This window comes from Canis aureus, chromosome 8, assembly GCF_053574225.1.
Source record: "Canis aureus isolate CA01 chromosome 8, VMU_Caureus_v.1.0, whole genome shotgun sequence".
In the NCBI taxonomy this organism is placed as follows: Eukaryota; Metazoa; Chordata; class Mammalia; order Carnivora; family Canidae; genus Canis; species Canis aureus.
The window spans coordinates 15,856,140-15,883,875 of NC_135618.1; the positions used below are offsets into that span (position 1 = coordinate 15,856,140).

At 36.1% G+C, this 27,736-nt stretch overlaps 1 protein-coding gene across 10 annotated transcripts in view; it reads right to left on the reverse strand.

The window, feature by feature from the left end:
• ODF2L (outer dense fiber of sperm tails 2 like) overlaps window positions 1–27,736 on the reverse strand; it is a 179,576-nt gene that overhangs the window by 12,672 nt on the left and 139,168 nt on the right. For 5 of the 10 annotated variants that reach the window (XM_077905302.1, XM_077905301.1, XM_077905305.1 and 2 more), the window contains 10 exons: window positions 17,601–17,773; window positions 15,394–15,526; window positions 14,573–14,701; window positions 13,072–13,131; window positions 12,896–12,967; window positions 12,061–12,177; window positions 8,809–8,994; window positions 6,298–6,407; window positions 5,211–5,346; window positions 224–334 (listed from right to left, as the gene is read on the reverse strand). In XM_077905302.1, coding sequence (XP_077761428.1) covers window positions 224–334; window positions 5,211–5,346; window positions 6,298–6,407; window positions 8,809–8,994; window positions 12,061–12,177; window positions 12,896–12,967; window positions 13,072–13,131; window positions 14,573–14,701; window positions 15,394–15,526; window positions 17,601–17,713 — 1,167 coding nt within the window. In that variant the 5' untranslated portion in view covers window positions 17,714–17,773. Of the gene's footprint in view, window positions 1–223; window positions 335–5,210; window positions 5,347–6,297; window positions 6,408–8,808; window positions 8,995–12,060; window positions 12,178–12,895; window positions 12,968–13,071; window positions 13,132–14,572; window positions 14,702–15,393; window positions 15,527–17,600; window positions 17,774–21,810; window positions 23,692–24,010; window positions 24,239–27,736 lie in introns of those variants that run through there. The other 5 variants (XM_077905303.1, XM_077905304.1, XM_077905306.1 and 2 more) reach the window with 5 other exon arrangements.

Sequence of the window (27,736 nt, forward strand, 5' to 3'; positions counted from 1 at the left end):
TTATACCTATGTAACTAATTTTAGATCTACTTTTAGGAATAGCCAATACATACACAGTCAACGTCTGAATCAGGAATCAGCAGAATCATCTACTTATAATGATATATGGGACCTTAAAAAATACCTGGGACATATATTCCATCACAGCTCTATAACATATGTGTGTGTGTGTGTGTGTGTATGTATATATATAATTTAACATTAAAATCAGTGCAATAGTCACCTGAGTTTTATATACTTCAATAAGGGCTTTCTGTTGTTTTTCTACTTCTTGCAATTCTAAAAGTTCATTTTCAACAGAAACAACCTCATCCTTCAAAGCATCAAGCGTAGTCTAGCAAGGAAAATATAAATATATTTTATAAATCATTAGTATTCATTTATACTCCAGTGCTAGCATTATAAAAACATGCTCATTTATCAAAAGGTTAATAAGATAATCACATTTATTGCATATAATTACCACTTAAATTCAAGATTTTTCAAAAATTAACAATACTGATGAATAACTATAGTAAGACTTATGTAAGACATATTTTTTAAAATTTTAAAATTTCCTGACAAAGAAAGACTTGGGAAATAGACCATGTTCTTAGATGGGAAGATTTGATACTATTGGCATACCAGTTTTTTTCCAAATGATTAACACTTTAAATGCAATTTCAACCAAAAATCTAACAGTTGGGAGTAGGGGGAAGAGGAAAAAATTAATTTTAAAACTCATACAGAGGGCAGCCCTGGTAGCGCAGTGGTTTAGCGCCGCCCGCAGCCCAGGGCGTGATCCTGGAGACCTGGGATCGAGTCCCATGTCGGGCTCCCTGCATGGAGCCTGCTTCTCCCTCTGCCTGTGTCTCTGCCTCTCTCTCTCTCTCTGTGTCTCTAATGAATAAATAAATAAAATCTTTAAAAAAATAAAAATAAAAAAAGATAAAACTCATACAGAAAAATAAATGGGAAAGGCTAATTCTGAAAGGAATATTAAGGTAGAAAATCTCAGTACTTATCAGATTTTAAGAGGTACAAAGAACTAAAAATTTTAGGATACCAACATAAGAATATAAAGGTTAATGGAACAAAATCAGAAAAATACACTAAAATTATATTTAGTATATGATAAAGTTTGAATTTTTAAACCAATGAGGAAAATATGGATCACTAAATAATGGTAATGACTGTTAACTAATAGAAAGAAAATAGATTAACTACTTATCTCCAACATAATTTTTTATATTTATTTATATTTTTAAAATAAAGTCAAAAATTTTCACAGAGGATACTACTAAAATTTTGATTTTAGGATTGCAACCCTACTAAGCATAAAATCAAAAGAAAATATCAAACACTGTAAGGGTTTGAGATTTTGCCTTCCAAGTTGATAAGTTACCTGGAACACACAGATTTGGGAATCTGTATGCTAGCAGAAGACATGAGACTCCTGAGTCAGAGACACAAAACTTGATTACAGCAATAGCAGTAGCCAGTTGTCAGATTTGCATTTGTTTCCTAAGCCCCAGTTCCCCCAGGGCAACACAGTGAGGGCCAGATGACACCTGCACACATAGTGAGATCACTGCAGAGGAGCAACCCCAAGTTTAGGGAGCCCAGATCTCGCATCAGGCAGTAAGCACGTCTACTGTTTGATAAGAAAACACTGCTGTCTTCCAAGGATGCTCGCTATACAAACATCCTTGAAATGATAGTCTGGATTGCAGGCAGTCAGTGCTTCTACTTGTAAGATATGCAGAAATGTGACAGACATAGCAGAAGCCATAAAAGAAAAAAAAAATTCATCCACACATATGTGTAAATATATCTCTCCAAACTTCATTGCCTCTTCAAAATTTAAGAGGCAAACAAAATGTTAAAAATAGTAACAAATTATGACAAAGGATTAATACCCTTAATACAGAGTTCTTATGAATTAATTAGAAAAGAAGACATATAAAGGACAATGAGTAGGTAATTTATAAAGGCAGAAATGTAAATGATCAATAAATACATGAAAAAATGTTCACTAGTTATTGAAAAATGCTCTAGACACTGGATATTCTTCTATTAATGAAAAAGGAACCAAAAAATCTTTTCCTTAATAGGGCTTATGTACTCTGCATATAGACAGACAAAAAGGGGATGGATAGATGAACAGAAACAAGAATGTGAAGTAAGATGTATCCTACACAAAAGCTGGATATTGGGGATGGGCCGGGGAGACCTCCCGAGAAAGGGACTTCTGAGCAAACACTAAGAAGTAGTGTGGCTCTTTAGGGAAAGAGAATTCTCACAGAGAAAAGCAACTGTGGGAGACACTCTGGCCAGTTAGGGCAAAACCAGCAAGAAGGTCAATGTGCAGGAAGGGAGAGAATGAAGGGGAAAATGGAAGGAGATGAAGTCAGCGGAGTACTGGAAAGCCAGATGCAACAATGCTTTCTTAGGTGTTTATTAACCAGATATCATTGGAGGGTTCTGGGTGGAGCAGTGACATGGTCTGACTTACATTTTTATGAGAACTACTCTGCTGCAGCTCTGAAACCTGACTGCAGGGGCAAGGGCAGAAGTAAAGTGGGCTCAGGAAATTACTGTAACTATGAGAGATGATGGTGGCTTAACCCAGGACAAAAGCAGTGGTGCTGGAGAGAGGCAGTCAAATCCTACATCTATGTGAAGTAGATCCACTGACAGACTAGAAGCAGGTGGGAGAAAGGAGTCAACGATGACACCGGGTATAAGCACAGATGACTGCCGTTAACTGACATGAGGACAATTGTAGGATGAGCTATACTGGGCAATAGAGGAGTTCTATTTTAAACATGCTAACTTTGAGATACCTATTAAATATCCAAGTGGAGATTTCGAGTAGGCAGTAGAATATATGTCTGGAATTCAGGGGCGAGGTAGAAATATAAATTTGAGAGCCCCCAGGATACAGATGGTACTTAAAGCCCCGACACTAGTTGAGATTACCTACTGAATTTGAAGAGATTTGTTTTAAAATTGTCTACTACTGGAAAAAATATAGGGGCCCATTTTAGATGGGTAATTTGGAAATACATAACACCAACACTAAAAATGAGCCTCCTTTTGCCCATGTAATTACAGTTCTAGAAATTTATCCTAAGAAAATAGATATGCAAAAACTCAAAGAAACTACCCATATTTTTACTGATAGTAGCAAAAACCTGGAAGTAGTCCAAAATTATATGCTAAAAATAATTTAAGTTTCAGTTGTGAGATTACAAGTGATTTTTAAGTATTTCCCTTTATGCTTTTCTAGGTTTTTTTTTCAACTCTTTATAATGAACAAGTAGAACTTACAGCCATCCAAATAGACTCTTGCAATTTTAAGAAAAGAGGTCACTGGGTCTTAGAAACAACATTAGCTAGATTCTTTTTTCATTTGAAACATTAAAAGTTAAAATTACCCTAAAGTCATTAAAAGTAACTAAGTACAACACCTCAGCAATTTTTACATTGCAGAAGCACATGCCAAACACACCTAGGTTTTTTTCCTTAAACAAAAATCCAGAGAATAATGCATTAAAAATACATGTCTCTGAATTATTAATAGAATATAAAATGTAAACTTTAACCCAATGATTTTTATACTATGTAATTTAAAATTAATTCCATTTGCCATGTGATTAAAAATTAGATTTATAATTGATGAAATATTATTCTAATCCTTTCTTTCTGAAGGTTATCAAGGAAAGTGAGAAAATAAACATAATAAATAAAATTGCTTCCTCTTCCAAGATAAACATTTTAAGCATTCATTCAATAAATATTCATGAAGAGCTAAATGTATGTCACATCTTCCCTGGACATTCTGGGCATACAAAGATGGAGTTTATAAGGACAAATTCATCCTAATTGAAAAGACTGGAGGGAAATAGCATTTGAGGTGAACTAAGGTAGGTCTTTGATACTAGGAAAAATGATTCCAAACTGTAAATACAGTAAAACTATAGGAATAGATACAGGAAAACATGAACAAATTGCAGGAAATAAGGAGTATTCATTCATATTTGGCGAGAGCCTAGGATCACTAGAAGACTACATTCCCTGGTCTCCCTTGTACCTAGCAGGGGTCATGCGCCTGTATAAGTAGAGGAGTAGAGTGGTATGGAGCTTGTAGGAAGTCAGTCTCCCTAAGAGGAGGTGAAGGATGAGATGAAATAAAGGAGATGGGGTAGTATAACTCATCTTTTCCCCCTTTCAATTCTATTGTTTGAAACTTGGTTATGATGGTTGGAGCTCCAGCAGTTATTTTGGGTCATGAGGGTCATAACCCAGGAATGGCAGAGGAGAGATCTAAAAAAGAGGCTTGGTTCTCTGATGCTGTATCGGCTTCCTGCCGAGTCTGGCCTTCTTTACATGGATTCTTTTCTGTGTTCTGTTTACTATCCTCCAAAAATAGTATTAAAGAACTGAAAATGATGCCATCATCTTTAATCAAGTCTCATCCAGTTACATGTATCTCTAATTGAGAACTCAAATTTTTTTTTTTTTTCTCAGAAAGTACAAAAGCTTCTTCCCCATTTTTTCCTCCGGTACACATACAAACCAATCACCCCTTGGATTTGATTAAGTTGGAAAATTCTTTCTGGTTATGAAGCAGCCAGGAACATACTTTCTGGTTTCAAACAGACCAGGCCTGAGGTTATATCCTATCGTAACCATGACACCTAGAAAAAAATCTTATGCATTAAAGTTAATGTAATTTTGGATGATTCAATGGCTAAAATTGGAGAACAAATTTTTTAAAAGTCAAGACAGCTGTTCAACCTCATAAATCTTATGTAATATTACTGAAAACAACTTTAAAATGTTTCTGTGTATACATCTATAAACACTTAAAAATCTATATACAAATATGTGTGTCTATATGTATATATATAGATATATAGATATGATATATATGTAGTTTTAGAAGTTGCATATTATATTGACACTCTAATATCCTCACAAACATAAAGGACAAAATGACATAAGAGCATTATCCTAAGCATGCTATCATTTTCAGCTACCTCTACTGAATTGTCATTAGACTATACATACACATACACACATGCGAACACACATTACCTTTTTCTTTAAAGATTTTATTTTTAAGTAATCTCTATACCCGATGTGGAGTTCAAACTCACAACCCCAAGATCAAGAGTCGCATGCTGCACCAACGGAGCCAGCCTTCACCCCAGAACACACGTTACCTTTAATTTTGTATTCTCAAGATTCAGAGTTTCATTTTCATATTCAATTGAGTGAAGTTTTCTAAGAATTTCTTCACAAGAATTTTTTCCAAGGTCTTCCACTTTCTTTAGGTCTTCCAAAAGATTAGTAATTTGCCTTTATGAGATAGAGGATATGTTTTATAAAAGTCATGGAAACTTTCATTCAAATAATGCTTTTTAAGTGCATTTCTGAAATTAGGTTGGTAGGGTACGCTTTTTTAAAAGTTAGGACAAGTCACAGAACAAGGTGAACAGGAAGCAATTATCTACCAGGTTACTACTTCAGTAACCTTGATTAGCAATAATTACTCATTAATGATGCCAATGAAAAATTACACAACATTCTCTTTGCTATTCCAAAATGTCTGAACTGTCATCCTTGGTACATCTGTCTCTCATTCACACATATGCACACACATATACACAACCTGAAAGCCAAGGTTAAATAAAAGGATCAAGTGAGACAGTAACTCACCTTTAGAAGCTAGCATTATCCATGCTAGCTTACAATGATAAAATTGAAGAGGATATACAGAAAATAAAACATTTAAAAACAAATGTGCAGGGTTCATAGTTTATCAATAATAAATTTCAAAGCATAAAAGATAGGCATTTTTACTCATTGACTTTCTTTGTCATGCAATTAAGGCACTTTAAGGAACAATAGTTTTTCAGATTTTGAAAGCATTTGTGTTTTTTTATTGCAAGCTCCATTATATACTCTTATTTTCACATTCTTAATTAGTAGAGAAATATCACTTCCATTTTAAGATAAAATAGCATTAACAATTACTACAAATAACAGGTGACACAAATCCAATTCAAAATACTAACCTACAAAGTTCAAAATGTGAACACCAAGGCACTTTTCAATGGGTAATCATTTTATTGTATTTTTAGAATAGAATAAAAGTTTTTAAAATTATAAATAGCAAAAACATCAAATCATACGGACAAACTTCTCCACATGTAACCCAGAAGAACCAAAACGCAAACTGCTTAAAGAGGAACGAACAGAAAACACTTCTTACTAAACCATAAAAAGATTCTAAATTTTTTTTCTTACTTTTTCATTGTTTCAATCTGAACTTCCAATTCAGTTTTTTCTATTACAATTTTCTCATAATGACTTTTCCAGGCATTGGAAGCTGAAATTGTTTCAGACAGCTTGGCTTCCTAAAAAATACATCAAGTACTCATCTTGTAATTGAATAACACTTTGGTTTTGTGCTCTAAACACAAATACAATACAAACAAGGAAACCCGTATCCTATAAAGAATGGGGCTTTTGATATAGAAAATTTTAGTGTACAACTCTGAATATAGGAAACTTTTAAAGTAAATGCTGATAAAATCTTTATATTAGTATTGTTTTATATGTGTGTAGCAGCAGTAGCAACACAACATTTTAAGGGTGTTAATATAACTATTTTTATCAACCTTTCATAATTAATGAAGATAACTTCCTTCCTATTTCCTGAACTTTTCATTTTGCATTCTATATTTGGAAAATGCTAACACTACATAAGCATCAGACAAGAAGCCCTCTATGATATATACAGAAACTTTCTGAAATTCCATAATTCCACAGCATTAAGTAATGGAGCCTTATTTATTGTAGCTATAATGATGTCAAGCTGCTTTGTAGAGGTCACCCCTGCTGACCTTCAAACACCATTATCGTCAGCAAAGAGATGAAGATTATTGTGGTGGCTATTCCACTTTGAATGTGAGCTCCCAGAGGTAGAGATTTTTGTCTGTATTGTTCATTGCTAGGACCCTGAATAGTGCCTGACACACAGAAGACTCTCAACAAGTAACTGTCAAATGAATCTACTCTTTATAACCCACCTGGTGAGCTATAGTTATTGTGTCCCTGTCTACATTCTAGAGAACAACAAACTCACTGGGAAGACAACAATATCAATAATTATTAATCAAAAGACTCAGAAGTAATAATGATAGCAGTCAGTACTTATTGGGGGCTTCTTTCTGTCCTTCCATCATTCCAGTCACAGAACAAGCCATTTGTTGAGCATCTACAATGTGCAAGACTTTATTGGTTTACATTTTTTTACAGTAATATTGTTGATACATTGAATAAAGTCTAGTATTCTGTTTTCATATTTTATATAAAGTGAATTTTAATTTACACTATGAAGTATATAAGTTGGGCCATATATATACGAAGGATAAGTTGGGCAATATACTATAATGTAAAAATATTTAGAAATTGGAAAGCTCCTCTGAAGAGATGTCCATTAAAAATATACCTGAATGATAAAACAAAACAAAACAAAAAACACCAGCTATTGTGAATCCAAGAAGAACACTACAGCTGGAGATAATAGCAAACAATAAAACTCTCCACATTAGAGGAATAGAAAGGAGGTTAACATGGTAAAAATGTAGGATGGCTAGGCACTGTGCTTTAACATATATTTTCTCATTTATTCACCCCTACAATCATATGAGATGGGAATATTATCTCCTATTTTATAGATGAGGAAATGGAATCTTAGAGAGGTTAAGTACCTCAACCAAAGTCACTAGATATAAAGCAGATGCGCCTTCCTGTACCATGATCTGGGTTATGGGTGACATGATGCTATTTAAACAATAATGTCTCAAGAATGTTAATGACTCGATTAGCTCTTACCACTCAATATTTTCAGGCATTCAACTAGATCTTATGACTGCCTAGATTTTGAACTTAGTCCTCAATTCTATTTCTCTAGTTAAATTCTTCTGAATGTAGTTCATCTTTAAGTGTTAACACTCAAACTTATAAAATATGAAGTTGCTTTGTTTATACAAGAGTTTATGCAAGTCCACTTTCATTTCTAAAAGCCTCTAATAATTCTATAAGCCTTAATATCAGATCTTAAGAGGTGGACTACTCGTGAGACATTAAAGAGAGTAAATATTTTGTTAATTGCTAATTGAATAAATATAATTCATCAAAAACAACAAAGCACTAAGTCAAGTTTTCAACTTTGTACTACACCCAACGATAACTTTCACATGGTGTGTTTACGTCAGTGAATGGCTTTAAGTGCATTACAGAGTTCAAATGAAGTGAATTACTGAATACAATCATATGGTCTAGTAACATAAATCAGCATTTCCCAAACTGGTGTTCCTTAGAACCAGTTCCAAGAGTTGTTTTGTGGGTAAAACAAGAGTTCTGTGGTTAAATAAGTGGTAAGAAACTCTGAGTTCAAAACTCTTGGTCATACTGTTTTACTTTTACTGAAGGCCTCCTCAGGACTTTTAATATGCGATTGTACATTGTCCATTTCCAAGGGAGAATATGTATGAAGTGTTACCCTTAGTTTACCCTAGATGTTTTGGGACACACTTAACAGATCCTTTAATAAAGTTCCCAAGAAAATACTGATATAATTCAATATGCAAGTGACACTTTATGTAATCTTTCAAAATAAAGTCTAAGCAAAAGAGTGTGAATAAAGTTTTTCTAGTATCAATAGCATTAAGATATTAAGCATTAATATTAAGCATTATGATATTAAGCATTATGATATTAACTACATTAAGAAAGAATGTATATACTTACCTGATCTCTAATTTGGGAGGTAAGGTTTTCCATGTCTCCAGTAAAGTGTTTAAGCCTTTGTCTGTAAATTTTAGATGCCTTTTTTAGAGCTATAGTTTTTTGCCTACTTGATTCTTTCATTGCTACAGCTTCATGCTTATTCTTCCTCACTTGTAAGTTCCATTCAGCTATCTTGGTTTCCAAGCTCTAAAAATATATTAGTAGTACTTAAATTATTTTAGAACTCCAATGTTTGTGTAAACATTGTAAAAATACATAAATAATCTTCCATAGATTTTATCAAAAAATTAATCATAGGATTAATAAAAAGCAAAACAGTAAAGAAACGTGGTTTCCCAATGTTTATTTATAATCAGCTATAGAATGCAAATTTAAAATATGTAAGCCTACATAAAACTAATCCTACTCTTAAAGATATTAATATTGGTGATTATGGTACAAGCAATTTTTAAAAACTTTTTAATTAACTAGAACTTATTAAAATTCCAGATCTAGAATATTATATATACATCATACTAGTTACTGAAGTTCAAAAAAACCATAATTGAACTGGAAACAATCCAAACAAAATACACAAAGCTCAAAGGAATCAGTAGCTCCCTGCATATGTTAGGACTCTTTAGTTGAAATGATAAAGGCTTAAACAACATATGACTGACATCTATAGATGACAAAAGATGTAGACTGTTTCCTTACATATCTCTTTGTGACATAACTAGAAATAGAATATTAGGCTGGGTGGATGATATATGTAATTCAGTGTGATAATTTTCATGCTTTTATTTCAAATCATTTTCAGATTTTGTATTTAAAGTATTTGACTCTGAAATACCTAAGAATTTAGAGACCTGAGATTTTAATACTTTTCCATTTTTTGAAAGTTGTGTAGTACTGAAAAAAAAGCTAAATTATTACAGAATTTAGGTTCTAGTTTAATATTTCTTGGACAATCATATTAATGAAAAAAATCAAAGGAGTCACAGTAAATAACTAGGTTTTTCTATTTAACTCCATGATCAACAAAAACTGTGTTTCTTAACTTCCATTTAAATTTAGATTGAGAAGTACATATTAAATAAGATTTAAGACTAGCCCTCTTTGAAAAGTGAACTCAGTAAATTAAGAGAAGCAGCAAAATACTCTTAGTCTTTAGAAATCTACTTAAACTAAAAATTCACATGAAATGTTTTAATAAGTAGTTGAGGGAAAACAAGTAAGCCCAAGAACAGTACAAGTCTACTTAAGACTCCACAGGAAATACGGCTGTCATTCCTCTATGAAACCACAGGGTGTCATCAGCACACTGTGAATAACTGCTACACTTTGAGTAATTAACCATTTTAAACACCAAAGGTAAAATAAATTTTTTGGAACAAGGTTGCAGTCAGGACTTTCTCACTAGATTTAGCCTATCCCACATTTGAGCACTGTTAGGGAGTATACTAAACTCTCCCAATTATTTTTATCGTCTCAAAATAAACAACTCTTCACAGTCTTTTGCCAAATGAATGGACACCCATTTAAAGTCAACTATCTGCCTTCCCTATTTCCAAAAAACTCTACATGCTGCATATTATGAAGATAATTATCCAGTGTCTTCTAAATAGTGAAAACATTCTATCCCTAATTGTTATATTATGAGGATCTGGAAAGAAAAATGGGTTAAAGTATCTTTGGGCTACTTTTCAGAGAACTACAATGTAATTTAAATTTTTTAGAGACCTAATATAATGAATTGACTCAATTGAGTCAATACTAAAATATTAAATGAGATTTATATTGCCAAATTGAGTTCATTATCATTGTACTCCCAAAAGAATCTTGTGAAACCTAAATCAAAGAACTAAACTCTGAGCCCCTCCAATTATTTAATGCCTTAAGTTCCAAAATTTGTGTTAAAGGGAAGGTAGAAAAATCAGTAATCTAATGCAACTTCTTGTAATTATTTCTGAATAATAGGATTCTTGTAAAAGAATTTAAACTCAAAGTATTAGCAGAATATCATGGCAAAATCTTAAGATTTTAGTCTTATATTCTTTAAATGATCATATGAAAATTGTTAACTTTAAAAAATCACTTCATTTTTAAACTGAAGAAAATACTTTCAAAAACTTCCCCAACTGCTATTTGAGGACATAATTAAAACTTGTGTAAGATAAATTGTGATAGATGATTATCTGAGGTGTTAAATTACATGTATTCTATTGTATTTACTATGGTACAGTAATGCAATATCAACTCTAGTTCATCTGTAATGCCCTAGGTCACCTATGCAAAGGGCACAGGGAGTCCTTGGGGGAAGTGCTTAAGATCTTGTAGAAGACAAAGGACAAAACTTACATTCTCTGTCAGCCTGCTAAATGTCTCCTTACTGGGCAAAAGTTTTTCGTCCTTGAAGGAAAAAAAAAAAAACCCAAACATCCCCAGTGCAGTCTTGAAACATGTCGTAGGTTGCAAACATCTGCTATGATTCAGGAGCGCAAAGCAAACAGAAATTTAATACAGATGTCCTCACACTTAATAGGAGTTATCTTTGTACACTTCTTTTCTCCAAGTGAGAACATTGCTTTTTTTCTTTTGGCAAAAATAATGACAATAGATCTAGTTAGCTTGTGTCATGTCATAGCAACCTCAAATTCTTATTTCAAAGTGAAGCTAGTGAAGCTAGTGAAGCTTCCAGAAGAATATTGAAACCACTGAGTTTAAAGCAAAATATTCCCCTTACTTACATTGCTTAAAAAACTGCATCACAAGAATGTTACTCAGTTTTCTAAACACCAAAGCTAAGTAATTTTAAAGTTGCTACCATTAGTGACAAACACAAAAATAATAAACATATACCGAATGCCTACTAAAAGTATGTATTTATGTGTAGATTTTGCAAACAGACATTATATCCCAAGATATTAATAACGGTTTCAGTGTTTTTAAGTTATTTTAATTTTCTCTTTTATACTTAACATATTTTTCACAATAAACATCAATTAACTATATAATGAAAAAGATTTTTAAAAGCTCTATAAATCCTTCCTACTCTAGTATTAAAGAGAGAAACCATTTTTATCTTGGGATTTTAGGACCAAATCTCTAGATAGGCCAGAAATCTTAAGATTTGCCTCAAATATGTATTTCCCATGGCAACACTTAAATTGAATTCTTCCAAAACCACTGAATTCCAGAACTAAGGAAGGGCTTTATACTTGTTCATTAATTTTATCACTTAAACTATAAAAATGACTGAATATTTATAACCTTTATGTATTCTTTTAATTTATCATTCTCTGCTTCCTTTTTATGAATTTGGAACTGTAGTCGTTCATGTACTACTTTCACTGACTGTGAAAAACGGTTTGCTTTCAAAGCATTTGCCTGTAACAGAGAAAACAAACAAAAAGAAGTGTTGATATGTTTCTTCATAATCTCTAACTTTATCCATATTTAGACATGATCTAAAAAGTTGACATAAGAAAAATACCACTTTACATTAACCATGACCTCCCCCATTATAAATTTTATATAAAACCATGGGGCTATTTTCCCCATTTCCCCTTTTATTTAATGGCTCCTGATAATCTTTTAAAAATTCTTACCTATTTTAAGTAAATTATATCTAAAATGTTCCTACAAACCCTAAAATTCCTTAATTTATACTAAAATTAAAAATACAATTTTAAGATTTTATTTATTTATTCATGAGAGACACAGAGAGAGAGAGAGAGAGAGCGGAAGAGACACAGGCAGAGGGAGAAGCAGGCTCCATGCAAGGAGCCTGATGTGGGGCTCAATCCTGGATCTCCAGGATCACGCCCTGGGCTGAAGGCTGCGCTAAACCGCTGAGCCACCTGGGCTGCCCAATTGAAATACAAATTTATTCATAGTTCCTATGTATAGTGATTTATGCCAATTACCCTGACTTAAATACCATAAGAATCTTTTAAAAAGAAACTTTAAGAAAACTTGTAAAATATCCAAATATAAAAACCTTTCTGTGTCTATTTCTGAGGATATGGGGGCCAGGATGGGAAAAAAGGAAAAGAGGGAGTCAATATTAAGAAAAGATGATGAATTAAGCTCAAAATTTGCTTACCTTTTCATTCTGAAACAAACAAGAAAGTTCTTGAATGTAGGTCTCCTTTTCAAGTACCCTCTTCTTAAGATTCTTCAGCAAATATAATGTAAGAGTTAAAAATATCACAATATGGTTAATGTTGGCTAGTTATAAATAAAAATGTCAGAGTAGACACCAAGTATAAAAAGACTTACAGTATTTTCATTTTCATTATGAGTTAGCTTCTCTAACATGCTGGATAAACTGTCCCCTGCCTATGAAAAAAAATGTTATAAATCAGTATTGACAAACATATTTCTCTACATAAAAAAGTAGAAAGAATAAGCATCACTTAGAAACTAATATGGACAACCATCATGCCACTTCAGATTTTTTAAAAAGTCATCAGATGGATTTTTGCCTAAGTGTTCCAAATCACTTTTTGTCCACAGGTTATGAAATTGATTATATACTCATTTCTAAATAATATCTCAGACGGTACAATCCAGTGACACAAAACCCACAAAAATCGTGTATACTAAGGAAGCTCATTGTGCTGTTTATAAATAGGTAAAAAATATAAAAAACCTTAACTCTAGCAAGTAAGAATTTTTTTAAAGAATTACAGCATGTTAGTAAAAGAATTTTATGTAGACATTTTAAATGAGAACAAAGAAAAATGTTTATTCATTTTGAGAGTCAGACTCCTGCTTGAGAATGTGAAAAAGCTATGAATTCCTTTCACCCAAAAGCATTTATACCATGCGCATACAATGAATAACTGCACAAACAATTTCAGAGGACTCATGGACTGCATGAAGCCCACTTTTGGGCTCTGCAAAGGTACAGAGTGGAATTGCTTGGCATACACAAATTTCCATTCCTCTTGGGTATAAACAACTTGTAAATAAATGTTCACAGCAATTTTATGCGTAACAGCCAAAAAGCAGAAGCAACCCAAATATCTAAGGAACGGACAAATAAAAATGGAATAGGTCTACAATGAAATATTATTATTCAGTAATAAAGAGAAACGAAGTACTGACATGTGCTATAACATGGATGAACCTTGGAAGGCATTGTGTTAAATGAAAGGCTGGTTATGAAGAACCACATTTTGTATGATTCTATGTACATGAACTGTGTAGAGTCAGCAATTTGTAAAAACAGAAAGTAGATAATAGGGTAAGGAGGGATGGGTGGGGTTGGGAGGTAGGCAAACTTCTAAAGGATGTGGGGTTTCTTTTTTGTGGTGATGAAAATGCTCTAACATTGACTATGGTGATTACTGCACAGTTCTGGGAATATACTAAAAACTACTGAATTGTACACTTTAAGTGGGTGAATTGTATGGTATGTGAATTATCTCTCAACAAACTGTTACCCCCCAAAATAAATGAATGTATGAATGCAATCATACAAAGGAACTTCAATTCTAAGAAAATTTTATTGTGATCAGCTAAAATGAAATATGACAAACAATGAAAAATTTGGGGATAAAAAATACTCAAAGTACTTATAAACATGCTGTTTTTACGTAGAACTATTTGTGAAATGTTAAGAATAAGGTTTGGTTTAATGATTGCCATTTCAAACAAAAATTCAAGAATTATTTCCATTTCAAATATGCCAATAATTCAATTTCTACAGTTTCAGAAATAGTAAATCCGTCAAGTGAGAAATGTATCTATTAGATTAGTGCTTAGGGTTCCTTACTTGTTGGGATTCTGTCTTTCTAAGAAGATGTTCTAAAGCTTGTTTTACACGTTTGAAAGTGTCTAATTCTTTTGTTAATATTTCCTTCTGTTTAGAAATCTTCTTCAAAGAGGATGCAAAAAGATTAGCCTACCAAATATAAGAACCACATACACATTTTAAGATACACCATTAAAAAAAATTTAAAACATACAGCATTAAGACACTTCTAAAATATAATGTTGCTATTATCAAAGAATACTTTATTCTAGTAACAAAATCATTTTTGCATATAGTAAAAGCAAATTTTGCCAAGTTTCTTTGTAGTAAATAGGATCTTACATCATATATTAAAGTAATGAAATCAAAATAAGGACTTAAGCCCTAAGTATTTCAGGCATTTATTTATATAAAGCTAATAGAATACAATCTATTTTTTTTTTTTTGTCTCAAACTTTAGTACACTGAAATTTTAGAATACAGGTTTCTATGCCATATAACACTATAGAAGATAGATATATCCCATATCACGGAATATTTTACTTTAAAGTCACTCTGGAAAATGTTGACTCTCCAGTTCAACTTCAGGGAAGTCAAGCACCACGTTATATACTTCCTAGCTTAGCCTCTTAACAAGCGCATGCCTGAGATTATCTTTGAAGAACTGCAGTTAATGACGTAGAAATAAGGACAACTAATAAACCTGCAATTTTTAATATCAAATATCAATATGTGAGCATAACTATATTAAGACATAACACTGCAGTTAATACATAACACTGCAGTTAATACATTAGTATTATGCTAACTGTCCATTTTATTAGATTTTCATAAGTACTCACATTTTCAAAACTAATCTCTTCAACGGTATCCTTAAATAATGGCAAAAATAATTCTACAGAACAAGTTGCCAACTCAGCTTCCTTAAATGTTGCTTCCAGGTCAGTCTCTTCATTCAGTCTGTCTTGCTTTAGACTAATTAGATATGCACAAATAAAATTTAAGTTAAATCTGTCACATAAACTAGTCATACTTTTTATGCAAATATAGCACAGTTTAACTAAATATTACAGTTCCAAAAACTCCTTCCAAAATGTAACAATAAATTGTCACTGAAAATCTGTGAAATTTTTCCTATACTCCCCTATTTTTCTATACTTAATAAACACAGAAAAATAGTTTTTAAAATGTTTAGATATGTAAACACAAAAACCAACAGAAATACTTCACTGTGCTACTTTGTAATTATTTAATAGAATGTATGTGTCTTTTTTACTTCCCTTTCTTCTCCCTATTCCAAATCCGAAAGATTTTTCTAGACCTTATTCCCAAAAGCTTTCTTGAAACTTCCTGTTCTTTGCAAAAAAATTCCTCCAGAGGAACAATAAGCTAAACAAATGGGACACAAAAAACTAAAGCTCTCCAAATCTCAAAACTCCTTTTGAGTCTAAAAAATTTTTGAGAATACTCTATTTCACTTACATTTTTTATATGAACAGAGTTATTTGAAGTCAAAACCTACATGTAACTAGTTTGAAGGAACCTTTTCAGTATTTATAAATAAAATTCCAAGTGATAGGAAAGCATTTTGTCTTTAACAGGCAGCTAGCTAGCTTTCTTTTTCTTTCTTTCTTTTCTTTTCTTTCTTTTTCTTTCTTTTTCTTCTTTCTTCCTTCCTTCCTTCCTTCCTTCCTTCCTTCCTTCCTTCCTTCCTTCCTTCCTTCCTTCCTTCCTCTCTCTCTCTCTCTCTCTCTCTCTCTTCTTTCTTTCTTTCTTTCTTTCTTTCTTTCTTTCTTTCTTTCTTTCTTTCTTTCAGATTTTATTCATAGAGACAGAGAGAGAGGGGCAGAGACACAGGCAGAGGGAGAAGCAGGCTCCATGCAGGGAGCCCGATGTGGGACTTGATCCTGGGTCTCCAGGATCACACCCCAGGCTGCAGGCGGCGCTAAACCGCTGCACCACCGGGGCTGCCCAGCATTTTTCTTTTACAAAACGTGATATAATCACTCATCAACAGCTGATGGGAGGCTATGTCACAAAGCAGGCTGTGTTAATTACTGCTGTTTAATGTTATAGGTGTAAGATGCTGGCTATATGACAGTTATCGATTATTAAAAATGATGGGCAGAAGAAAGTCAAGAATGGTTATATATGACCAAATATAACTGTCACTTTAACATGCTAAACTAGAAGCTGGATTATACTACCAAGGTGACAATAATGGTATTTTAAGACTGTCTTTTTATGGGGTGCCCAGATGGCTCTATTGGTTGAGCATCTGCCTTTGGCTCAGGTCATTATCCTGGGGTTCTGGGATTAGGCCTTGAGGCGGCTCCCTGCTGAGGGACCTGCTCCCCCTACTCCTGCTCTCTCTTTCTCAAATAAATAAATCTTTAAAAAATTAATTTAAAAAAAGACTGTCATTTTGGTGAGCAATGAGTCATATAAATAGCGACTGTATTCCCTATTCTTTCTTTTTTTTAGAGATTTTATTTATTTATTTATTTTTGTGGATGGGGGGGAGAAGGAGAGGGAAAGAGAGAATCTCAAGCCAACTCCCAACCAAGCATGGAGCCCAATGTGGGGCTCAAGCAAAGGATCCTGAGATCATGACCTGACTGAAATCAAGAGTTGGACACTGAGCCACTCAGGCACTCTGTGAATACCTTATTCTAAAAAAGAAAGCAAAATGGGAGAGGTATTTGTTATATAACAATGTTCCAAATAAACAGTAAATAAGTACTCATCAACTCCATTTCCAATATTCCATACTATTTCTATTTTCATTTACTTTAGTTATAAGGCTTATTATTCTAATAATTCTCAATAGATAAGGCATTTATTTTTTATGCTTTAAGATTCCAAAAAACTAGCCCAATTATGCTAAATTAGTACATTTGTAATCAGGTTAAATAAATATATGAACTGCTAGACTTGAAGAAGATACTCTTGAGAGAATGCTGTATTTCAGTCAAATAATTTACAGTATGGACAAAACATAAAATGTAAAATCAGAAAATTAGATATCTCCTGCCATTATTAAGAATACCAGCTGAGATGACTTTCACTGGCAGCCTGTGGTAAATGTTCATTCTCTGGTGTAGTTGTAAAATGAGAACATAGTTCTTCTGAATGACTTCCATCAACCGCAGGCTTCTCCATAAATTTGATAAATGGATTTAGAGTTGGCTTCCACAACGACTCCTCCTCCTAAGCTGAAAGCTAGGAAATATTTTAGTTATTAAACTTATCATTTCAGTAGGTTCTTTTTACTGTCATTACCCTATAAAATAAAAATCCTAAGCATGTTAAAGAATAATATTTTAGAGGCAAAATAGAAATTACAACCGCTACTCATTGTGATACTAATTCAGAAAGTGTCAAAACTGCATTACACAACCATTCCACAATTGCCAATTCCATACACAGTTTCCAAAAGGCCCATTATTTTCCATATAACCACAATATAGAAATTTTTATTAATATATTTCTTAAGTATTATAATATCTTAATCCAGTCAAACTAGAAAAGAAATATAAAAATATGGGTAACTCTGATCCTTAGTTTCATTATATCTACCCAATAGGAAATGTATGTTCTGTATGCCTAGAATAGTAGAAATTTAATATACCTTTGAGAGTATTTGGCAACAATTGCTACAATAAGATTAAATTATTCTTTTCAAAGTAGACCTTACAAAATTAATTCATTCCTATTTCCCAGCTCAATCTAGGATATTCTTTAGTGATAATGAATAGACAGATGATAATACTTTTAAGTTTTACTATTTTCATTCCAACTTAGAGATGTCATTTTTCAACTGTGAATACTCATGAATTTCTTCAGAACTGTTCCATTTTGGGACACCTGGGTGGCTCAGTGGTTGAGCATCTGCCTTTGGCTCAGGTTGTGATCCCGGTATCCTGGGAATCAAGTTCTGCAACAGGTTCCCCACAGGGAGCCTGCTCCTCCCTCTGCCTATGTCTCTGCCTCTCTCTGTCTCTAATGAATAATAAAGTATTTAAAAAAAAAAAAAAAGGAACTGTTCCATTTTAAGTAATGAATTAGTGCTTTAGCAATCATTAAAGCTATGTTTTCACAACTCTAATATATGGTGTCTCCCTGAACTTCATATCATATTTATACAAAATCAAATACTATATTTAAGATCTTCCGCAATTTTTCAGAGATATTTCACGTCTTTGTAATTTATTTTTCTAAATCAGTATTATATATTTGTTCAAGAATTTTCAATACTGTAAGTAGATATGAAGAAATTATAGATTGAAAATTACTCATATTTTTAAACGACACTTTGAAAGTATCTATAAAAATGCATTTATTTTTGTCTGAAGGTTCTATACACCACAGAAACAAATATTTAGGATAGAGACCAAAGAAAAGCATGCTCATATTTTTGAAATACCAGCAACTTATGTACAAATGAAACTGCTAACTAATCTACTGATAGTCTAAGATGATCTACTAGAATGCTGCAAATCTGAAACATCTGTTAGTAGGGCGTAACAATATTTTAAGTATTTTGAGCTATCTGAAGTCTTAAAGAATTAAAAAGATAGATGGATACACAAAATCAATGAAAAACCAAACCTAAGAGTGAAGAAGAATATGATCTGGATAAGTCACTGCAATCAACAGTACTATCACCTACTGATCTGTTTGGTTCCAATAGCTACCCCACTACTCACAGAAGAACCTTTTATTCATTCACTTGTTTAAAATTTGTTGCTCTGTACATTGGAATCTCAAGAAAGAATATCTTATTTACATTTGAATCCTTAGCCCCTATAAGCCTATAAAAGCTAAGCAATAATTGAAGGAGAGAACTCAAGGCTTAGAGCAGTTAACATGATGAATAAAGACAGTTGCTTTTCACTTACTCACTTCACTGATTCATCTTTTAGGGGAATCATTAAAAGAAAAATGTTTCCTATATTTGAAATAAAAGTTCAAAAATATGGGCACCAGGGTGGCTCAGTGGTGGAGCATCTGCCTTGGCTCAGGTTGTGATCCTAGGGTCCTGGGATGGAGTCCCACATCAGGCTCCCCACAGGGAGCCTGCTTCTCCCTCTGCCTATTACTCTGCCTCTCTCTCTGTGTGTCTCTCACAAATAAATAAATAAAATCTTTAAAAAATTTTTCAAAAATGTAAGAGGATTAGGGATCTTCAATTTGTAGGCATATTTTATAAGATTCAGTTTGGGATCAGTATTTTAAATGAGTTCTTACTTGGCTCTGTGGGCTATTGGTAGCTATTTATACAAATTCTCTAAAAGTTTTATCACAAGATGAAATACATTTTTCTGCATCATCATCTGTAACTATGTATTTTCTTAAAGGGTAAACAAAATGAACACATTGTAAAAATAGAGATTCAAAAATGTTACCTTCATTACTTATTCTAAAACATAGAGAACAGTGTAAGTCAAGTCTCAGATATTTCCATAGAAATTATCAACAATTATATTCTTACAATCTAGAAATGTTTTCCAGAATAAAAATTGTTCAGAGATTCCAAGGCACTCCATTATTTTTGTGTTGTGATATTACTATAACCAAAAACATATGTGTGCTCAACGATAATTTTCTTTAGCATAAAAAGTTCTACCTTTATAAAAAAAAATGCTATCTTTTTAGTGAGCCAAATGTATCCTTGTATGAAAAAGCAGATGTTTCACAAGAAAACATTTTCAATTACATGGAATTTACTGCCAAATGACAAATGTACTTCTGTACAACTTGGTGATGAAACAAAGACACATATTCTGCATACATATTTAATAACCAAACCCCTAAAGATTAGAAATTTAAATATATTTTAATGTTCAAAGAATTAAATTTCCTATACAGAGATGACTTTACCAGTCCCCTATCAAAAAGGCATGTACTTAAACCTTTTTCCAGGCATGGTCATCGTTTATGCTGACCCAGCTACACTCACTAAAGTATGTTCCATTTTGGCCAACAACAAGCATTTGAGGGATGGCTGTTCAGGGACTGTAATGCTGGCCATAGTCAGAGAAAAGAAAGATCCCAGTTCATGCCCTTCCTCAGCATCTAGATTGTTCTAAGTAAACAAACCAGCTGCAGACAAATATATATTTAAAGCTAATCTATCTGAAGAGAAAAGCATAAGAACCTCACAGATTTCAATTTGTTTTGTCAAACATTAACTCTTGGAAAACGAGCTCCCATTGGCTTCACACAAAAGCACACAGCTTCTCCTGAAAAAAATCACTGAAATAGTCAGCAAAAAATATGAAGTAGATATAAGAATGCTGCTCATCTCTCTGATTATTCTACACACTAGTCAAAGTCTACTAAAGAATTGCAGAATCCTGCAGAAACAATGTGAGTGTGGTAAAAATGAGGAGAAAAAGGCAATCTAGATAGAGGGTCAAGTATAAGCAAGAGGAAGGAATCACAAAGGGACATGATTTGCCAGGGCAAGTGGCAAAGAAGGAGACTGGACACACTGAAGTGGTCGCTGCATGCTAAGTTCAAAAGCTTGATTTTTTTTTCCCCCAACGGTTAAGACAGACCATTAAATCATCTTAAGCAGGATCATAACAGATCAGAAGTGCATCTTTATTTTTTTATTTTTTATTTTTTTTAAAAACATTTTATTTATTTATTCATGAAAGAGACAGGCAGAGACACAGGCAGAGGGAGAAGCAGGCTCCATTCAGGGAGCCAGATGCGGGACTCGATCTGGGTTCTCCAGGATCACGCCCTGGGCTGAAGGCAGATGCTTAACCTCTGAGCCACCCAGGCGTCCCAGAAGTGCATCTTTAAAAGATAAATCCATTGGTATTTTGGAGAATGGACCAAGCCTATGGAGGGGAGAACTGTAGGAGCACTGAAATCGGTTATTAGGGTCCCAGAGAGATGAAATTCCAATATTCTCTGCCTAGAAAGTCTTGAAGAAATCGAACATTGTCTCCCCTGGTGATAAAAACATGAAAAAACAATGAAGGAATTCAAGTAGCAAGAGATCTGTACAGAAAGTGACCGAACAGAGCACCATCATGTACCTATGACCTATGACAGGTTGCTCCACATACCTGTTCCAGAAAACGACAGCGTATATCCCTTTAAGTACCACATATAACTTATTAGTTTGAAGAAAATCTTCTCAAAGTCTTATTTTTTTCTTTCTCAAGAGGACAGGTAGCCTGAACAAGATTCCTTAAGGACCCAAAGCACATTAAAATGAAAGAATACTGGGCCAGACTCACCTGTTCTCAGTCCTTGGAGCCACCTGACACAGACAAATCTTAGCCACAGCAGGCCGGAGTTGCCTCTTCTACACAGAGAATAACCTTTGCCAGCCAAAGCTGTGGGGAGGCTTGAAGGGCATGAAGTAGCACTTACAGGTGGGGCTGTTTGTTTGTTGTTTGTGTGTGTGTGTGTGTGTGTGTGTGTGTGTGTTTAACTTAGGGTCTCTTTGGCTCATTGTTGGAGCTGATTTCCCACCAGGTCTTCTTTTTAAAATCTTTTTTACTCTTAAAAAAATCATCCCGAGGCAGTCCCACCATTCCTTAAATCAATCAATCATTTGCGGGCCTGAGTTTATCTGTATGAACCAACTTTTTAAAAACAATTTCAAGACCTTCTCTTCACAGGATCACTACAAATCACCTTCAAAGTAGTCACAAGGGGAGAGTCACTAAACCAGAGCCTAAGGGAACATAACTGACTTCGAAAGGAATTGAGCCCAGAGAGTAGATAGATGTCTTGCCAACCTCACTGCTACACTCAGCTCCTTGGGTCTCACTCATTTGTACAAGATAAAGCTACTTTCTCACACCTTTGGTTTTTGGATACAAAAACTGTATTATTCGCACACAAGGAACTGTGAAAGTAAAAAAAAGAGAAACAGAAAACGGATACCTAGCTGTTAATGAATTATGGATATGACCATGACACGCTTATTATAAGCAAAAGGAAAGCAAACTGATTATAAAAACAGGTTGGGATGCCCTGGGGGCTCAGCGGTTTAGCATGTGCCTTGGGCCCAGAGCTGACCCTGAAGACCCGGGATCGAGTCCCGTGTTGGGCTCCCTGCATGGAGCCTGCCTCTCCGTCTCTCTCATGAATAAACAAAATCTTTAAAAAAAAAATAAAAATAAAAACAGGTTGGGACGCCCCGGTGGCTCAGCGGTTTAGCATGTGCTTTGGGCCCAGGGCTGACCCTGGAGACCCGGGATCGAGTCCTGTGTTGGGCTCCCTGCAGGGAGCCTGCCTCTCCCCCTGCCTGTTTTCTGGCACATGGCCTGTGTGTGTGTGTGTGTGTGTGTGTGTGTTCTCATGAATAAATAAATAAAATCTTAAAAAAGAATAAAAATAAAAACAGGTTGGGACGCCCCGGTGGCTCAGCGGTTTAGCACGTGCCTTGGGCCCAGGGCGTGACCCTGGAGACCTGGGATCGAGTCCCGCGTCGGGGTCCCTGCATGGAGCCTGCCTCTCCCTCCGTCTCATGAATAAATAAATAAAATCTTAAAAAACAAAAACAAAAAAACAGGTTTGTCCCTTTAACCAAGCAACCGATTTTTAAAACTACTCCAAGAACCTCATTAATTCAAAAACACCCCTAACCTTCCTATGGGTGAAGTAACAGGCAAACTCTGCTGGAACAAGGGGAGGTGGGCGGGGGCCTGGGGTGACCGGGTGACGGGCACTGAGGGGGGCACTTGGCGGGATGCGCACCGGGTGTTATGCTATATGTTGGCAAATTGAACGCCAATAAAACAGAAAAAAATCGAAAAAAGAAAAAAGAAAAAGCAGCAGACGTAAACCGCAGAGCCGGCGTGGCGGCGGCGTTCTCGACCCACAGGCGCCCCTGCCACCTATACTCCAACCTGAGGTCGCCTCACTCAAGGCCCTTTAGGGCAACCCCTCCAAGGGGGCACGTGGTCGTCATCCTGCAGGTAAGGGACGCGGGGCCCGGTCCGAGGCCGCACACACTTGACGGGGTTCCCACAGAGCCTGCACACCCAGAAAAACCCGGAGAAGCACTCCGGGGATTCGCCGCTAACGCAGCCGCAGGCCCTGCCACAGGCTGGCAGACTCGGGGTGGTCGCTCACGAGGCGGCCAAAGGGGCGAGAGAACAGAAAGGCCGCCACGCGAGCCGGCCGGCCCCGCCAGCGAGGATCCACAGCCGCGCCGCCTTCTTCCCGCGCCGCGCAGAGCCTTCCGGGCAGGCACGCACGCGAACCGGCGGCCGAGGCCCAGCTCGCGGTGCACGCCGGGGCCGTCCCCACCCCGGGCCCACCCGCCCGCGGGCCCCGCCAGCCAGCCAGCCGTCCACGCCCAAGCTCCGCCCCGCTCCCGCTGCGTCAGCACGCCGCCGTGACGTCAGCCCGTCGCGGCTCGGCTGTGGAAGGGCCGCGAAGATAACGCTCGGCGGACGTCGGTGGAAGCCACGAGCGGCGTACCTGAGCTTCCCCAGCCCTGGGTCGGCGGGGACAGAGCGGGACGCAGGGGGCAGTGCGGCAGGCGGAAGCTAGAAAGGTGGCAGGCCGGCGAGTCGCTAGAACTGCTGGGGACGGAGGCGTGCCCGCCCGGGTGCACCCGGAGCTGGTAACCACCGAGCGGCTTCTCTGGCAACGGCCGCCCCGCCCCTTCCGTCGGGCTGAGGCGACGCCGCCGATTGGCCGGGCTCGGAAAAGGTGGCGGCCGCGTCTGTTGCTATTGGTGCAGGCGCGGGGCGGGGCGGGGCGAGGGGCGGGGCGCCCTGCGTCTCCGGGTAAACTTTTCCCGCCCGCCCTTCAAAAGGCTGCGCTTGTGTGTAGTTACCGAAATCTTAATTGAGCTCAACCTAGAAAGGGAAGTAGGACCGACAGATTGCGAATTTTCTGGCACATGGCCTGGAAGTGCCCTTCTTCTTTTTTTTTTTTTTTAATTTATTTATTAATGAGAGACCGAGAGAGAGGCAGGCTCCATGCAGGGACTCGATCCCTAGTCTCCAGGGTCACGCCCTGGGCTGAAAGCAGACGCTTAACCAACTGAGCCACCCAGGCTGCCCTGGAAGCGCCCTGTTTTTGCATTTAAAGGGGACACTTGAAAAAGCCAAAGCACCTTGTTTTTGAATACACGGTATTGCTGTTTAACTGCGATCTTCTCTAAGCCTCTTTGCTTCTGTGAGGTTGGGAGCTGGATGGTGCTCTCCAAGGCGCCTTTCAGATTTTAAATTCCTTGCATCTGTTCTGCACCCGGCTAGGATGATTTATGAACTCCTGAACACGCAAGGCGAGATTTTACTTAGAAAAGTAAAACAGGGCAGCCCGAGTGGCTCAGCGGATTAGCGCCGCCTTCAGCCTAGGGCATGACCCTGGAGACCCGGGATCGAGTCCCACGTCGGGCTCCATGCATGGGGCCTGCATCTCCCTCTGCCTCTCTCTCTGTCTAATAAATAAATAAAATCTTAAAAAAAAAAAAAAAAAGTAAAGTAAAACATTATCCACTTCAACTCTTAATGTTCATGTTCAGAACTGTACACCATCATGTGAAGTTCACAAATAGAGCCACTATCCCCTGAGCAGTTTTAGCCCCGACGCGGCATACCTCATTATTGATTTTACTAAATATTTTCCATTGATGAGTACAGCAAAGCTTTTTTTTTTTTTTCAGGGCTGATTGTCCAGTAAAACGTTCATGATAGTGAAAAGTTCGTTCTTATCGGTCATGTAACTGTTACATATATACAAATGCTTAAAAAAAAAAAAAAAAAAAAAAACACTGGGACTGGATTCAGCTCTTCCTGATGGATCATGACCTCTGGCAAGTCCGGTGACTTCCCTACTCTGGGCTTGTCTTCCCTTCCACTTAAATAAAAAAGGGGGGTGCGCATGTGGAGTTGGGGGAAGGAAATTAATTTTGAGGGTCTTTCCAGCACTTATCTGGGATGCTAGCTAACCTTACTAGCGTGTCATAACAAGAAAAATAATTGCACACAGAAGTTAGGCTTCTCATGAAAACTATTTTAATTAAATTGCATCAGTGTCAGATGTAGCCACCTTTATAAGACATGCAAAAGGAAAAACACAAAATCTCAAGAGGATTATATTAGATTCTCAAATTGACCCTTTTAACAGAACTATTCAGGTGAACCTGCCATCTCTTATCTTCTAATCTGTTCTAATCTAAATTTGAAATCTTGTCGGATAGTGAATTTTTGGATAGAAAGATCCCTTATTGAGGTAGGCGCCTGGGTGGCTCAGTCCATTAAGCATCTGCCTTCGGCTCAGGTCCTGATCCCAGAGTCCCAGGCTCCAGCCCTCATTCCCTGCTTAGTGGGAAGTCCGCTTCTCCCTCTGAACCCTCCTCCCTCTCATCCTCTCTTTCTCTCCCTCTAATAATAAAATATTTTTAAAAATCCCTTATTTCATATTATTTAAATGGGAAAAAAATTCATCCAGCCCAACTAAAAATGCCAATCAATTTCCCCAAATATTAAATACTTGACTACCTATAAAATAATAAAGCAAGGATTTCCTCATAACTTAAAGCAGAGGCCAACACTTTTTCCATAAAAGGACACATAGTAAATATTATAGATTTTGTGGATTATACAGAATCTATCATATTTAACTCTGCCATTGATGCATAAAAGATGCCATAGAGGACACATAAACACATGGTTTGGCTGTGTTCCAGTGAAACTTAATTTACAAAAATAGACACCAGGATAGATTTGGCCCACAGGACATAGTGTGCAGACCTCTGATATAAAGCATTTAAAATATCAAGTACTTCATAAATATTTAAACTCACAATGGTACATTTGTGTGTAGGATTCAAGATACAATATTGATAGAATTCTGTTTTCCTTCCTCACGGGAACAAATATATACTGTGATGTAAAAATAGCAAACAATGAAATAGTAGTTTAAAGATACTTGATAAATATAAATAAAGTTTAGCAAAATAAAAAAGCAATTTAAAAAATAGTTTGGTTGTGTAATTATTTTCATTGGGTTTATCCTCCACTCTGAGTTGCATGTGTTCTTTCCAACATGTTTTGATTTTCTTTTGCGGTTTTAACAAACTTAGTGGTTTACAACAAGTGTTTTACTTGTTCGTGATTCTGTGGTGAGAAATTCAGGCAGGGTTCAGCTGGGTGGGGTTTTATCTCCATGCATGTGGAAATAGCTGGTGTCTCTCATCAAGCTGCAACTAGATTATTGCTGAGGCTGGAATATTCAAGATTATATGTTTGGTGACATGGTGGGCTCAACTAGAAGGCTAAGACTTCTTGCATCCTATCCATGTAGCTCTGCATGTGGCCAGCTTGAGCTTTTTTTTTTTTTTTTAAATCATCCCAAGAGTGAGTGTCCCAGGTAGCAAAGGAAGAAACTGCATATCTAAAGCCACACAAGTGCATCACTTCCGCTGCATTTTGCTATCTAAAATATATCAGACGGCCAGCCCAAATACGAGGGAAAAAAGTAAAAGATTCCACCTCTTGATGGGACAGTGTCAAAGTCACATTGAGTCTATGGAAACAGTTTACCCCACAAGGCATTAAGGTATGTGCCATTTCCTGATCATCAGGTTCTGTCAATACAGTATCATAAATGTAGACAAAAGTGAATGTCCCACAAGGTGATGAAATGATCATGGTCCCTGCACATGGTAGTATGACAGAGAACTAAAGACCTAACATAGCCCTTATGGAAAGCATAGTTCTTTGTATTTTCTGAAACAGTCTTTTGTGAATATTTTCTCCCATTTTGTATCTGGCCTATTCATTTTCTTTCTTTTTTTTTTTTTAAGATTTTATTTATTTATTCATGATAGACACAGAGAGAGAGAGAGAGAGAGGCAGAGACACAGGCAGAGGGAGAAGCAGGCTCCATGCAGGGAGCCCGACGCGGGACTCGATACTGGGGTCTCCAGGATCACGCCCTGAGCCAAAGGCGGCGCTAAACCGCTGAGCCACCCAGGGATCCCTGGCCTATTCATTTTCTTAAAGATACTTTTTGGTGAGCAGAAATTTTATATTTTGATACAATCTAATAGATCAACATTTTTCCTTTTATAGTTTTGTGAATACATTGTATTTTTTCTAGATGTTTTAGGAGTCTAAGCTTTTATATTTAAAGGTATGACCCATCTTTTTTTAAAGATTGTTTATTTATTAGAGAGAGAGAGTGGGAGAG